The sequence below is a fragment of the Mya arenaria genome, chromosome 10, assembly GCF_026914265.1.
Source record: "Mya arenaria isolate MELC-2E11 chromosome 10, ASM2691426v1".
NCBI classification, from domain to species: Eukaryota; Metazoa; Mollusca; class Bivalvia; order Myida; family Myidae; genus Mya; species Mya arenaria.
The window spans coordinates 11,141,500-11,157,747 of record NC_069131.1 but is presented as its reverse complement, the minus strand read 5'-3'; the positions used below and the strand labels follow the sequence as shown (position 1 = coordinate 11,157,747).

The following is a 16,248-nucleotide window of genomic DNA, read 5'->3' as shown; positions in this document are numbered from 1 at the left end:
GGTAATGTATGATTTGTTTTTTAAAACAAATACAAGACAATTGTTTTAGTTTATTTTTTTTATTTTATATCTTCATGATATACAGCCTGCATTCTTTGGTGAAAAGAAATCTTTTTTCAAATGTTCTTATTTAAAAAACAAACAAACAAGAGTTGTATGTCACAGTAAGTGAAAAAAGCCCCTCTCAGGTGTGGTACAAAGGTCATTCAGAAAGGGAAAAATATAGTAATGAAATGTGTGGATAAAAAAAGGAATTGAGCAGCTGAGTGGACGAATGGACCTTAGAGGTAGGTACACTGGTCTTGCACGCAACACGTCGTCTTGATATGTCAAACACATGTGGCAAGTTATTTTTAAAATCTGCCAATACAAGAAAAAGTTATAGCCCGGACCCACCCATCTAAACTATATGTCCTTATATGCAGCATTCATAGTAAACAAACTTAGTGCAGCCTTGAACGTAGAGGTAGAGACAGGTCTTGCATGTGACACATCATCTTGGTTTGTTGAACACATGTGGATTTTAAAATCTGTCCATACAAGAGAGTTTCAGTCTGGACACAAGAAATTGAGCCTGATTACTGACGGACGGACGGTGGGATTTTAACATGCCCACCATGTTGGAGGCATAAAAAGTCAATTTTTTTTTTATTTTAAAATAAATTTTAAGATGTATGTAAAGGAAACATTAAATTGCACAATGCGAAATCTCAAAACTATTTTTCAAATTTCATTGAAAAAAAAAGATTAATAAAGGGGAAATTTAAGAAAAGCATTCTATAGAACGTTAAACGCACAATAGTGAAAGATGATAAATCACAACAAATATAAGTCGAATATATGTTTAATTTTCAAAATCCAATAATGTAAGCTATGGTTTTTAAAACAACAAAATATCAATCATAACAAACATGCACAAGTATTCATGAAACTATACATTCACTTAACTGTCCAGTTCGTAAAACACTCAACTTTAACTGTCATTTTCAATTCTAAAATTTTTAATTTCATGTATAGCATTTAACAAAGTTTTTGTACCCAGCAAATTAACAAAACAACATAAAATCACATATTTAGAATTAAAACTTAAATAAACAGATATGATATTGTCACTGCTCTTCTACCATGGTAAAATCTACAATGGAATATCTAAAATTATAACTACAATCAATTTTAGTGATTCCAAAGATACATGTGCTAAAATCCTCCTAAAATTTACAAATGCATATCTGCCAATAATTTTTCACATTTTATTTATTAAATCACAAACCATTTTTTACGCACAAAAAAAAAGCTATGCACAGCATAGGCCTTTTAAAAAAGTTTTTAAAAACAAACAGTTCCCATGGCAACTGTTTCCTATTGCACTAAATTGCTTCTTTTTATCACAATTTGGGCTATTTTTCATATACCGGGAAAAGCCATTTAAAACTGATTTTATGTGCAATGTCACAACCAATTTAAATAGTTTTTTCAAGCAACAGAATTTGAAAAAAATGCTTTTATTTTACCCTAAATCAATGTAAACAAAAAAAGTATGTCACAGAATGTTATCCTTAAAAGCAAATATTCCTGAGATATTTTCCTTCTATATGTAATGAAGACAGTGTATACACTTTTTCAGTGTTAGGCGCACAAGTTATCACGGCTGTCTTACTACTTTATAAGTTTGATTTAAATACAACCAGAACTGAAGACTTTATCGCGTTCAAAAGCAATTGTTGATGGACACATGGCTTTGGCCAGTAGAGCTATTAAATGTTTTTAGTGACATTAAACATAAAATCAGTTTTGTAAGAAAGCACATTATGTTACACTGTTGTAACTGCAGCAGAATATAACTTATTTACAAAGTCTATCCAACCAATTTATTAAAAGAAAGGCTCACTCCATTTAGAGCTTGTTTGAACACACAGATATTCATTTTTTTGGCAAAATTTTGAGGAAAAAAAAACAGTGAAGAAATATTTTAGTTCACTTTGTCCGAAATCATTCATCTTTTATTTCTAGTCTACCAATCTCAGTTTGGTTGGAGATGAAAATTTAACATCTATTTACAATATAATGCCCAGTAATCCAAACGACGTCTTTTATATTTGTGAAAGACAACAACAAATATCTAACTGTAATTTTGTACTGCCCAATGGTGTTATTGGGGATTTTTGATGTAAAGTATTGCTTACTAATACACAACTTTGTACAACAATGCATACAAGGAATCTATTACCTTACATCAAAATGCAAGCTTGAATAGAATTAAAGACGTTTTTTTGCATACATAACAAAATTAGCGTCTGGACAAGTGATTTTTATCGGACTCTTCTGCTAGTTTCAGTCTTAAACACATGCATCAATATTTTGTAAATGTGGATTAAAGGTAAAAGTAGTTCCATTATAATACACTAACATTTAATCCATCCATTCACAAACAAGCCCACAGGATATTTCAACGACATGCACTGATATTAATGCTAATGAATACATACTATGAAATAAGATTCTGTACATTTAAAATTGTTGCCTGAAGCAAACATTAAAGTGACACTCTTATTCAAAACCAATACAGACACATGTATAACAAATATCATTTTTGAGAGACACCGTTAACTACTTACTAAATAATGCATTTATGGAAAATATAAATTACTGATAACAAGATTTTAACCGTGTATTTAATTACCGTAATAGCAGAACACTCAAAAATATTAAAAGATTGGTGAACGCTAAAAGATTTACTGTGGTCTACCATAGTCACATAAGGTAAAAATACAGTGTTTTATGCTCATTTCTTTTAAGTTAAACTCGGTATCCATCATAAGAACCATTGTTTTTTACATCTATTCATCCTTTTTGGAATAGTAAAACAATATTATTAAGTGTGGTAAATCTTATTTGGCAGTAAGGGTGCATCTTTAATGTGACCAAACAATGTGGGAACATTACACAAAAAATTAAAACATACTTATTCCGTAATTGCTCATTTTAACTTTACAAAGCTTTTGCCACTAATATAGCACTGTGAGCACAATTCCGTTGTAATGCCCTCTATTCTGAATTGAGTTAGAACAATCTACACAAAGCCCACAATTAAGTTAAGATTAGTTTTCTTTAAAGGTATTTCTTTACAATAAAATAAAACCACTTTTATGGATAAAAAAGATTTATCAACAGGTCAAAGTTGCATAAATAATAGTTATTAACAAAGTTCATAAAACAAACTAACAGACTGCAAGTAAAAGTAACCGGAAATAAAATATCACCAAAAACATAGCATACAAACATTGATTAAATGTTTATGATTATTGAAAATCAGCCAGTTAATCAAGAGAAACTTTTATTCCTATTCCACTACTGCATGAAAGACTACGACATTAATAAACCCTGAGAAAATTGAATTGCTGTCGGAAACAGTCACATTGCCATTTATCCATTGTTCTATTGTTCACTACTAATAAAGACAACATTTACTGCTATGATCCCATCATCTATTCCCAACATAACATTTTCATAATGCTGTGGTTATAATAATGTTATCATAAATAATGTATTTGGGTAATCTAAACTTTCATTTCTAATAAATCACTCATTTCGAGGAGTTGAGATCATTTTAAGAAGTTATGCAAACCGGTATGTGAAATTGGTATGTGTTAAATGATGAAAGACATAATGTCAACGAAAGAGAGACTGCAAAACACTACTTGTATGTGTAATTGTATGTGTGAACTTCTAGTTAGTTGAAACTTTATTTATTTTACAAGCATAACGAAGAAGTTATATTAACATTAATGCTAAGTCACTCTCGTTGGCGAGATATTGCGCAAGAGTGTGGTCTTGTTTTGTGAGGGGAACGGAGAATCTGGAGAAAACCCACTTGTCTGGCTTGGTGACCACAAACCAAACTCACACCCGGACCGGGAATCAAACAGGGGATGCATAGGTGAGAAGTGAGTGAGCTAACCACTGCGCAAACTGGTAAACCAAACTTCTTGTTGATTGTTAGATCAGCCAGGTATGGGTTTTTTTAAAAAGCACATAGTCGTTATCCAGAAAAAAAATATGACCTACCGGGTACATCATACAGATATGTGTAGGCTCGTGCAAGGTGTACAGAAAAATCATATTAAAACCACAAGGAAAATGTTTTATGTGAGAGTTAAGCGAGATTTCACACACAAGTTCAAAGACCATTAACTGCAACTTTAACTTCTCTGCATAGCTAGCCATACAAGCGGACGTTCAAGTAGTGCTTTACAGCCTCTCTACTCGTACTAATTTATTATGGGGTTTTGCATACATGATAAGTAGATAATGGTTTTATGAAATCTTAGAATTAAATAAATGACAAATTCTACACCATGTTTGTTTTCAATCCAATTTGAAATCTTGTTTACCTTAGGTTCGTAAATATTACAGAATTATAAAAAAAATATAAAGAAAAAATCTATAATTTAAGAGATCTTGGTTGTTTGAAAAATTTACTGATATATAATTGGACAGCCAAAAATACAAATCAAAACTGGACAAAAAATAAGGTATATATCGTACTATTACTGGTACTTGTGGAGAGCTTCTCAATGAGGATTGTTTATAGGGACAAATGCTATAATTATTGTAGTTCATTTTATTTTTGTCCCAAAATGCAAAATATACTATTTAAAAACAAAAATATAATAAAATAACAAAAGTTAAAGCACAGGGTTCATGTAACAGTTAAAATAATCAGATTTAAATTTAACAAAGATATTTACAGACAATATATATAAACATCTATCTACATACAGATTAAAAACAACATTTCACCGGCTCAAATGAATGGCAGAATGGGAGATAATCCATGATTAAACAAGCATTTTGTGTCACTTCATGTAATAACATACAATCAGGATTAAACAAAATCTTTAAAACAATACTTCCTTGTAAAGAGATCTGTTCAGTTAAAGATAATAAATTCTGCTTTTATTCAAAAATAAATTCAACCATTGTAGATCAAGATTTGGAATTATGTTTGTTATGAAAATGTTTGCATTTAACAAACATTCAATTTCTTTTAGATTAAACTTGAATGCCTTGAAGGTTGTGGAAAAAAGAAGGAACAATACCTCCTTATGAACCACCATGCAGATAGGCATTAATCAATGGGAAAATGCATTCAGATTTAAATCCTGGCAACATTACATCTTGAAGATGAAATTGTACTTTTGCCTTAAATTCAACAATATCCAGTATTTGTTTATTCCATTGGTTGAAGTTGTTACCCACATAATATTTTAAATATTGACCCTGCATGAAAATATGGAAATTGAAGTATTTAAAAATCAATATGTTTTTAAAAAAATATTACAATACAAAATTTAAAAATTACAATGTTTAATATATTATAATCTAAAAAAAATCATAATCGGATGCTTCTTCTTTTTATTTTGTATCTAAATTAATCGTTGCTGTGTTTATATTGTTGTAAATATTGCATTAATTCCAGATGTTAAATAAAAGTTTCCATTACGGCTAAAAGGACAGAAAATTCTTTAAGAAAAGTTTTAAACATATAAATCAAAATTTTAAGTTTCATAATTTCAAATAAATAATCAAACAGTAACAAGTTTAACAGTGGACGGTATTCATAAAGCATATTAAGTCATTTCTTTACTGAAGTTGATTTCTTAAAATTTTCTTAAAATTAAAATCTATATTTTTCAAATGAAAGAATATATAAATTCAATAAAATTAATGAAAATAAAGTATTTCAGCTATTAAATTATTGTATCAAATGATGAGTAAGATACTTAACTTAGAAAAATTACTTAAGTAAGGAAGTGACCTAAGATGTTGTATGAATACCGCCCCTTGCATTCTCCAAAACAATACTTCCAATAGCAGAGGTTTATCGACGTATTAGCACAATTTAATATGAGACAAACAAAAAAACTCTCATACTCTAAAATATTTGATATTATCACAAGTGTATGTACAGGGCTTCTCAAACATACGTAGTTTATGGTTCCTTTTAGAAAATGTATAATGCATCGGTCAGTGTGGTGAAAAGTCTGTAAATCATAAATAATTCTGTCAATCAGATAACAAATCACTAACTTTCATGTAATAATGCTTTCTTGTAAATTTATTTTCATATTGGGTTGTTAACTTCTTTTCTAATTCTATGTAGACTACCAGAGTTCTAATAAGTTTCTTGTCAAATATTTCATCATTCTATCGTGTTTAACTAAAATATAGCACCTTTTTACAGGTGTCTAGAAATGCATGTACATGTACCTCTAAAGATTCTTTTAAAACATTTTAGAAGTGACTAAAAACTAAATTACTTGAAATTCATGAAAAATAGATTTTTCAGTATAAATATAGGCCAATGTTCTTGATGAGACCTTTACTTTTTCCAAACTGCTTCTGGAATAATTCAGCTTTGTTTTTTTCTGTGTTTCAATCAATACCTTTTCATACAAAATATCTCCCCAAACTTCAGATCCAAGGTCTAAAATGTCCCCTGATTTTTTTGTTCTGTTACCAACTGACTCAACCAGTTGCTTAGTCCAAGAAACCAAGCAGTTCAGGCCAAGAATCCTGTGGCTTAGTCAAGGCAACAATTGACTCTGTTAAAGGATCAAAAGACTAAGTCAAGGAAACAAGTAAGTCAGCCCAAGAATCAAGTGGTTTAGTCCCAAACACAAAAGACTCAGCCATAGAATCAAGAGGCTTGGTCCTGAAAACAGTGACTCAACCCAAGAACCAATTGGCTTAGTCTAGAAACCTTGTACAAGCTTTCTTCCATTTGCACTGCGTACACCACATGTCCCGGTTGTCCATGCCGTACACCTTACGGCACTTACGCACCTCTGAGCGAGGTTTCTTGTGGATGGAGAGAGATTTGGATGTTGGGAAGCCTGTGTGGAGTTTCGGGGACTGGGCTTGGTGCTGCTGAAGACGTTCCTGAGGGCTCGGGCGGTTTGAGATGCGAATTGGAGGTGACGGCTAAAATTTCAAAATATATGATGGTCATTTTTTAGATTGTTTTAGCAATCTATTCAATTCTAAATTTTTTGAAAAGAATTCAAAGTGAAGTTTTAAAAATATCTTTATTTATTATATATGCATCTTTAATCTGAAAACAATGCATATGGCAAAATACGCTTGTCCATATTCTACCTAGCCATACAGCTGTATTCAACTGTGCTGAAGTCCGGTCTAATAAATATCATTGCATGATGTAAACATTTTGACAGATAAGAAATAAATGTGTCATTTAAATGAAATTTATATTATGTCAAAACATGCCTTCTATGTGATTTATACCATAATGTATACATATATAACAAAAATGGTTATCAGCACAACAGTAAATAAGGAATTATAGAATTCTACTCTGATTTCTGTTATAATCTACTAAGTCTAATACACCCTCCTGGATAACAATTATGTGCTAATAACTCAATTACATATTCAAAATAAAGTAAATGTTACACCATACATTTTATTCATGTCAAAATTTCAAGTGTGCCATTCTGAACAAATGATTTGTGCGATAGATTATAACTTTAATTTGAGTACAAAATCAAAATCATAATTCAGCAAATATTAACGAAAATTCTCTCAGAAAGGTTATTTTGCTCACAATGTTAATACATGTACTTACACTTGTTGCATAAGTGTGTGTGTTTTGCCATGAGAGTGAGCGTTGTATTTCGGACACCTTGATGGGGATGGGCATGGCATGGGTGTGGCCTAAGAAGGCGCTTGTTGACGGGACACTGGATGCAAACACCTGACGAAACTCCTGGAACAGACAAAACAATTACCATTTTGAGAATTATATGTAATGTGCACAAAACACCTTTGTGTAAATCTCTAAATATTAAGTACACACTGAATAACTGACATATTCTTATCAATTCACAAAACCTATAAAGAACAAGATTGTCTATAGTTCAGTAAAACTATTATTTTTAGTTGTTAGATTTCAGTTCATGGAATCAGTAAAACTATGTATGCCAACACTTGTAATACGTTATATATTTAAACAGTCATTAAAAATTTAAAAAAATCGAAGGTGCAAAATTGTGGGATAGGGATACAGCTTACAGGCAGGGGAACATATATCAGTGTGTGTATACCATGTTATATATTACGTCATATATGCTACATCGGAATGCAACTTTTTACTTAAAATAAAGACTTAAATCAAAAATTCTTATACTGCAACATTTTAAATAAAACAAAGGGCAGTCTATGCCGTTTAAAGAGCCCTGTCATTGTTTTATTACCAAAGTTTCATAAGGTGATTAGTTTTATCAAACACTTCGACAAACCTGTTTCCGAAATATTATTTTGACAGTGCTCCGTCAGACGGCCGTATTGTGAAAAGGTTTTTCGAAGTGTTTTAAGAAACTAAACTCGCAATCAAACTCTGGTAAAAGACCGAATGCGGGGCTCCGTAAGCAGCGTAGACTGCGCTATGTTTCATTTAAAATGGTAAAGAAATAGTGAAGTTATCTTTGTTAAATGTCTTCTTTCGAAGCAAAATATTGCCTTCCGACATAGCATTTATGACACAATTTACCACGTGGTACACACACACTGTGTAAGGATCCAGCGAAAGTTGATTGCTTGTTCCCACAACCACTGTCATCTATCTCATTGCCTACCTTTTTCTGGTAGTCATGGTCCGGGATCACAAAGCTGGGTGTGGCAGGGGCACTGCCAGTTGCCGGGGGTGATGATGCTGATGTACACATGTCAGAGAACCCGCGGGTGACGTTGTCCACATTCACCTCTATCTCGGTGTAGTAAAAGTCCTCCTCGTTCTCTGTGTCTGACCTGCAGCAAAATGAATGATTTGTTACAAGTACATTTGTAGCTTACAGGAGAATTGTTTGATAACTTGTATAAACTAAACATACTTTGTTCATTTAATTGTATGATCATACTGGTATGACAGAATCTGGATCATCTATTTCTTAATGTTTTTTCCTCCCTTTGCTTTTTTGAAGTGGGATATTTCATGTTCTCAATTAGAATTAAAAAAACATAAATTCCTAAATAAATAAATTTGTGAAAAAATGAGGTGGATTTATAAGTATTGTAAATGTAAAAGTCTTACCCGAGATGAGTGTCCCTCACATGCTTTTCAATTGCCTCACAGGTGGCGCTGATTTTATTACAGCCAGGCCAGGTACATTGATACATAGTCTTCTTCTGGCTCTGAATCTAAAATACAATAAAAATGTCATGAGTTTATAATACTAAGGGAGATTAATTCATTCATTTAAAAAAAATCCCATGTTTTTCTGAGGGTCAATATTACCTCCCCTGAAATCTCTAGTTCAGTCATGTATTGGTTTTCTCCCTTGTTGAGAAAAAATAAATTCAATGAGAATGGACCAGAATGGGTAAAAAGTATTATAAATGAAATTTGCTATAAAACTGTTAATAGCTTTGATGATATTGGATTATTTCAAACGCAAAGTTGCACATTCTTTTGCAGGAAACAAATCATTTCATATGATTATTTTTCATACAAATGGTATTTTGTGTTCAAATGAAGCTTCATAATAGGGAAAGTAATGTTTTCTCTGAAAATGAGCAATTGATCAGCAATATTGAAATTGCACTTGTTGCGCCATATTTCTACCAGCAGGGAATTATCGATTTTAACAATTCAGCAAAATGACAGTTTTTGCCTGAAATACTCCAGAGCAACATGTTCATTTTTATAGAAATAAACAAAACATTTTGTAGTCTATCAGGAAGGGTTTTTTCTGGGTGTTTTTTATAAATATTTACAATTTCCTTAGTGGACGCATTATTGGTGCAATAAGCTGTCATTTCAATGAATTTTACTAAGTAATTTTATCACATTTATACTTTCTTAAAATAAGTTTACAATTTGAATCTTATCATTCTGCCTTTTTGATCAGCTACCTGTTTCAATAAAGTTCTACATCCATTTTAGTTTAAAAAAACAATAATCTCATAGTTTTGTCATTTTGCTACATTTAGGGCTATTCCAGTAAAACATATAATCCATGGGGGGGGAGGCAATTATTTAAATAGTATAGTAGTGGGTGTCTTTTTTCACTAATTTGGACCCCACAAGGGTAAATTTGCTTCTGTAGGGGGGTGCCTTCCCCCCGGGGATTATATGTTGATATATGGAATAGCCCTTACCTGTTTTGGTGAGCCACTATCTGTGCCATCAGGTTTGACGTCTGTGACATCGATTCCCTCATCCTGCTGGAACTTATCAAACATGGCACTCGTGGTTGCTGGAGCTGACTCGCTAAGATGGCTTGGCGTTGGAGGCGAGGGATCGCTGTGTTCTGACTGGTTGCTATGGAAACCACTGCTAGCCACGCTGGAGGACAGGTGCCCATTCCGTGTGAAATCTGTTAAGATGAATTATAAAACAGTAAAGATCATTGTTAAAATGTGAAAAGCAACCGACTTCTTTGATGAAACTCTTGAAAATTGTTTATAAAAGGGAATAGTAATGTTTTAATATATTTATCATTATCAGTGTAAGAATAATTTAATGTAGTGGTAAATGAAACCAATATGACCTGAATCATATATACAGAATTTATTTTTACCATGTAAGAATTTAATTGGTCATTGTCTTACGTACAAACATTTCTGTTGTTTTTTTAATGCGAAGTGATAATTTCAGCTCAAACCTAAAAAATAAGACTCCATGCACCCTGCATACCTCTGAAGTCCTGGGCGGTAAACTGCGGAGACTGGGGACTACAGCTGAGACTGGTCAACACTAGAGCAGCGATGTTCTCATCCATCATCTCAACATCCTCCGAACTCTCGTCCGAACCCACTGTACCATTTGTGTTTCCATCTGTGTCGTCTGCCAAGTGAATGGTGCGGTAACCATGCTGACTAGAATGTAAATGAAAAAACAATGTTATATTGCTTTGATATTTGCTTTTAAATTTATGACTATAGCTAAATGACCTTTTAGATAGGAACTAAATGGACAACAGTAAAACCAAGCCTTTTGCTCTGTTGCCTCAAATCATTACCATTTGACTTAAATGATCAAAACAAAAAAAGCATATCATTAGTGTACAGTTCAAAAAATATTTCATAATAAAAAAATTAATTAATAGTCGAGTCACGCCATAACTTCACCCTAAACAAGAGCTGTCATAAGACTGCGCTCGACTTCGCCGCTTTGACTTCGAAGTGAATACAATAACAATGTAATACTACCAAGTTTGGTCTATTTATGTCAAACCTAACTAAAATTATTCAATACATAAGGTGACTTTAATGCTGCCCTCCCAGCCCCCCAAAAATGATGCAAGTCATTCAAATAACTTGATTTCCCATTATGAAAATGTGGTAAAAAATATACAAATATGCCTTTCAAAAGAAATTAAAATAAATTTAAAAAAAAAAATAAAAAAAAATTCAAGGGCCATATAGTATAGCCCTCCTTGTTTTCTCTTGGTAAAAAACTGGTTAAGAATGTAAACATGTGCCTGTCAAAAGAAATTAAAAAAAATCAAGTAACATGATTTGTATTTAGGGTTAAAATGGAGTTATGTTTCTTGTTGTAAGATGGTTGTAAATACTTTTGAATTTTATTAAGTGTATTGAATAAAATCCCAACTTGCCCTTAACGTTTACTTGCCTAATACTTTAACCTAAGTCAATCAGGGGCCATAACTTGTATTAAGGATATGGAGTTATGTAACCTCATTGGGTGATGGTCCTGGACAATTGTGTGAAGTTTTAAGTTAATTGAATGAAGGGTATATAGAAGTTATTTATAAATATCCCCACCTGCCCTAAAACTTTAACCTAAGTTTCATAGTCAATCCGGGGCCATAATCTGTGTAAAGAATAATATGGAGTTATCTAACCTCATTATGTGATGGCTCTGAACAACTGTGTGAAGTATTAAGTCAATTGAATGAATGGTATTGGACTTAAAAGTGAAAATCCCAACTTGCCCTAAAACTTTAACTGGACGCCGACCCCGACGCTAGGGCGAGTAGTATAGCCCACCTTTTCTTCGAATAGTCGAGCTAAAAAGTGCCAAAAAATTGCTTATATTTTTCATAAGTACACAAAACATATCCTTTGGGTTTTTTTAATCATTTAGGTCAAAAGCGTTAAACATAATAATGCATTATAATTAAAAAATGTTTGCATCTATCATGTGTGTAACCTATATTGTGCCTTTGGAATAAAAAAAATAAAAATCATATGACTGAAGTATAGAATTAACATTGTTAAAATATGTTGTTATCATCATGCATTTAAATTGTTAACTTTTCAGTGTTATAATTGCTGTAATCAATCAACTTAAAATAGTAATTCCATAAATATACCTAACCTAATGCCTTCATTACATAGTATTTATTAATAGCTACATACATTTTGCTTAATGTAATAGATGGTAAACAGATCTGGGCCAATGTATTCTGACCTACTTTACGCTTCAGGTACTTATCAATTAATTGTCATGACTTTCAGTTCTGATTAAACAGATGTCATGAGTTTAATAATCATCTAAAGAGTATCATGAAATATACATGTACCGGTATATCTGATGTAAGCAAATGATATAAAAAATAAATCAATTTATGTTCAATGTATGCATAAACATATACATGTAGTCAAAAGAAACAGATTATTACAGCTGTATTTGGTTGAGTGTGATAAACCTTGGAATGCTTAGAGTAAAGATTTTACAAATGCACATTAAAGCGCTAAAACTTGCAAATATCCGGGGGTTAGTTTACATAAACTCTTCTCACCTGAGTTCTATGACTGCACAGGTAAAATGGTCAGTATAATGGTCAATAACCTCTCAGTCCAATGAACTGACCATTGCAATGACCGGTTATCTCATAGATTATGGAGTTTATGAATGGTATAAACGTAATATGTTTTACTTTCATTGTATCAAAGGGTCAAATGTTTGATGACCACTATTATAATAGTTCAACTAATTGTATTTTATTTTCCACCAAATTTTTAACTCGGAAAATATTTAATTACTTTTTTCTATTAAAAATGCATTTTTGATAATGGCACAAACATCTGTTTTCCTAATTATTAACATCTTATTTTCATATCTTTTTAGGCAAATGCACTTTTAATGGAATTGTATATCAAATATTAATTAAAACTCAGGTATCAATATTGTCATTTATCAATCAGTCATTAGTGCAAATTGACCCCTAGGGAGTGAAGCATGCAGTCTGTGATGTAACCTTTCAAAACTGACCAGTCCCACAGTTGTGTATTGACTAATAGACTGACAAGCCAGCTTATGATCAAAGGCTACATAACACCTGGTGGGATGTGTATTGACCTGCCTCACCTGGTGTTGAGAGATGTGTATTGAAATGTTGTGTATTGCAAATCTGTTTGATCAGTTGATCTGCAGGGCTTTACTAGTAAGGCCATCTTTAAAAACAAATGGTTCACAGTCTCCCTTGTCTTATAAGACTTCTTCCATACTCATACTTGCTCATGAGCTATTTCATATAGTGCATATACGTACTAGATGGCAAAAACTACCAGTAGTTATTTTTCATTTGGTTGGTAGGTCAGAATTTATTTTAAGACTAAATGATGAGTTAATTACTGGTGAGACTTGAGAACATCACATTTCAGTTTGTTCCCTAGTTGAAGGTCATAAAACAAACGAGTAGGGGCAATTTCAGAAAGTTGGTCAGCCACTGTAAACATATTTCTATTCAAGGATAGCCTTATCTAGCTACTTCACAGTCCGGTGGTCATTGCATGAACAATTCTAGATTGCAGGCTATGACCTTTCATCTGACCATTAACAAGCAACAATTACTGCAATTTAGCTCAAGATGCAAGAACGAACTAAATATGAAGGCAATGTCAAATAGATATTATTGTCTTCAAACATTCTTCATGATGTTAAGAGAGTACTTGAAACACAAGTCATTTATGCCTGATATATTCATTATAAAATACACTCTAATATCACTACAAATAGGGTATAATATAATAATGAAATACATGTATTCACAAAAAAGTTACTTTTACATGAAATAAGTAACATCACAAAATGTCGAGTAATGTATTAATATACATGTGATAATATCAAATGTTATCTTGGATTGAATCTGGTTATGTTTGAAATGCTTATTTATCAATTCTAATTACTGTAACAATTAATTTTCAACAATTGTATTGACATTGTCATGTTATGATGCTTGAAAAACAAAAATATTGATGAAAAAAATAATATATTTTTGATAACATATAATTGTTTAAAAACATTTAACAATGGGTATTACGATAAAAATGAGGAAAAAAACATGTTTCTTTGCTATTGTTCCCCTATGATTTTAAAAAATTATAATAAATATAATTATTAAGTAATACAACTCCAATAGTGCCGACAGAAACAATATTATTTTTATTTATTCTAGCCTATATGTATATAAGTATTTTATATATATATAGAGTGAGAGAGAATATACCCTGTGATCAGTCACATATAGAGTGATAGTCTATAGTACAATGGGCACTCAAACTTTAAGTTACCAAAAAATACATCACAAGTACATATGCCATGGCTTGCAATGAAACAAGTTTTGTCATATTAAAACACCATTCACATCAAATCAATTCAAATATTCATTCAAACCTTTCCAGATTCCTCATGTACTGACAGATGACAAACAAATTGTCTTGAAAATTGTTTCCTTTTAAGTGTTTAAGAAAGACCATTAATGCATGCAAGTATGTTTCCTGAGTAGAAACCAGTATGTCTGCACTGGTGTCCAATTTAAGAGGCTATCAGGGAGGCCAAGCCAACACATTAAGAAGGGAAACCAGTATAAAGTTTAAATTGTTTGGTATGACCATGGTGGTTTGACCGTTCAATTATTGAATCCATGACCTGCCACCTCTAAAGCAAATATCCTTTTTTTAAATGTTTCAGATTGGTCCTGCTGTAACTGCTACATGCAGTCCCAAATGTATGCCCGCTGCCTCATTTCCTACACAGATAGAACTTCTACTCAGGGACCAATTCACACATGTTTTAATTTCCTTTCCTCATAACTTTAACATCATTGAAAGGGGAATTAGATTGATGTATGTATACTTGGTTACTTGTCGTGCCTTGATAGTTTAAAGCTAAGTATCGAAAGATGATTACTTACACTGATTTGCTCGGCATGTCGATCCCAGAAGAAACAGTTCTTTTTCTTGCCTCTGTCAGCTGAAGGTCTGCCATTTTGGAATAATCTGTGTCCTGGTCTTGCAGGCGCGCAGACTTCCGACTCTTGAGAAGGCGAACTTCATCGATACGCTTAATAATGTCAATTTCATCACCATTTACGAGCTGGACGTTCAGCAAGACCTCGTCCATGTCAGTTGCATGATTTATAACTGTCCCACTAATCTCCCTGCCATTCAATGTCAAGAAGGCCTTCTGACCTTTTTTCAGCACACATGTAGAACATGGTTGAAACCCTGGTCCAACTATACTTTTTGAGGGGGTACTCTTCTCATAACCATCCTCAAACAAAATTGTATAGACTGCATCAGTAAAAGGTGTCTCTTCTGCGTATACCCCCTTAATTACCCCGGCGTAATACCGGCCATCTTGCCATTTTGCGGCGACCCGGGTTCCCACGATTGACCTTTTTGCAAGTCTTCTACTGCCAAACATTGTGCACCAATTCTTACAAAAGTTTACAAAACACAAGTTCTCTATTCATACTCAATGTCTCCAAGAACAGTTTATGCACTTCTCCTCATTTAATTCAAGATTTGCGTCCGTAAACATATGCCGGTAACTTCGCCGGTTTGTTTTGATGCCTTCTGTGGGTGGGATTTCTTGACGATATCAACAAAACCATGTGATCAGCTGTGAGCGTTTTCATTGGATCAGTGCAAAATATTTTGTGCATTTCATTGGTCAACTATTCTTAGCCTAATGTCAAGGCGGCTGAGATCAGCTGTTTTTGCCGCAAAACATCAAAAATACGAGCAATCAGAGCCCGATTACTTTACAAAAGCAGTTAAAGAGGTGATTCAATTCGTTAAAAAGTGTCGATGAGTTGAGTTTTGGCGAATTTTCACGTTTTTTCACAGTTTGACCTAATAACTATTCTTTTGACAGATCTGTCAATCAAAATCAGGCTGCTCTGTTTATATGGGTCAAATAAATTGACTACCAGGTTATTTTTAGATGGTACCATATTAGTCGCTTTTTGCTTATCA

General features: G+C 32.6%; 1 protein-coding gene across 1 annotated transcript; it reads right to left on the bottom strand.

The window, feature by feature from the left end:
* Positions 1–828: 828 nt before the first annotated feature.
* LOC128206149 (zinc finger protein 704-like) lies at positions 829–15,835 on the bottom strand. Its single transcript, XM_052908444.1, has 7 exons — positions 15,183–15,835; positions 10,715–10,896; positions 10,177–10,394; positions 9,110–9,216; positions 8,655–8,826; positions 7,646–7,786; positions 829–6,984 (listed from the first exon to the last, which is right to left on the bottom strand). Exons 1-7 carry the CDS (start codon positions 15,692–15,694, stop codon positions 6,751–6,753), a joined length of 1,566 nt encoding a protein of 521 aa, XP_052764404.1. The 5' UTR covers positions 15,695–15,835; the 3' UTR covers positions 829–6,750.
* Positions 15,836–16,248: the final 413 nt, after the last annotated feature.

Bases quoted from the DNA above. Each gene is read 5' to 3' on its own strand.
- LOC128206149 (XM_052908444.1), bottom strand. From the start codon at position 15,694: ATGTTTGGCAGTAGAAGACTTGCAAAAAGGTCAATCGTGGGAACCCGG. The intron at 10,395-10,714 runs GTATGCAGGGTG...TCATCTTAACAG, and splicing joins TACCGCCCAGGACTTCAGAG to ATTTCACACGGAATGGGCAC. The intron at 6,985-7,645 runs GTAAGTACATGT...TTGAAATTTTAG, and splicing joins CACACACTTATGCAACAAGT to CCGTCACCTCCAATTCGCAT.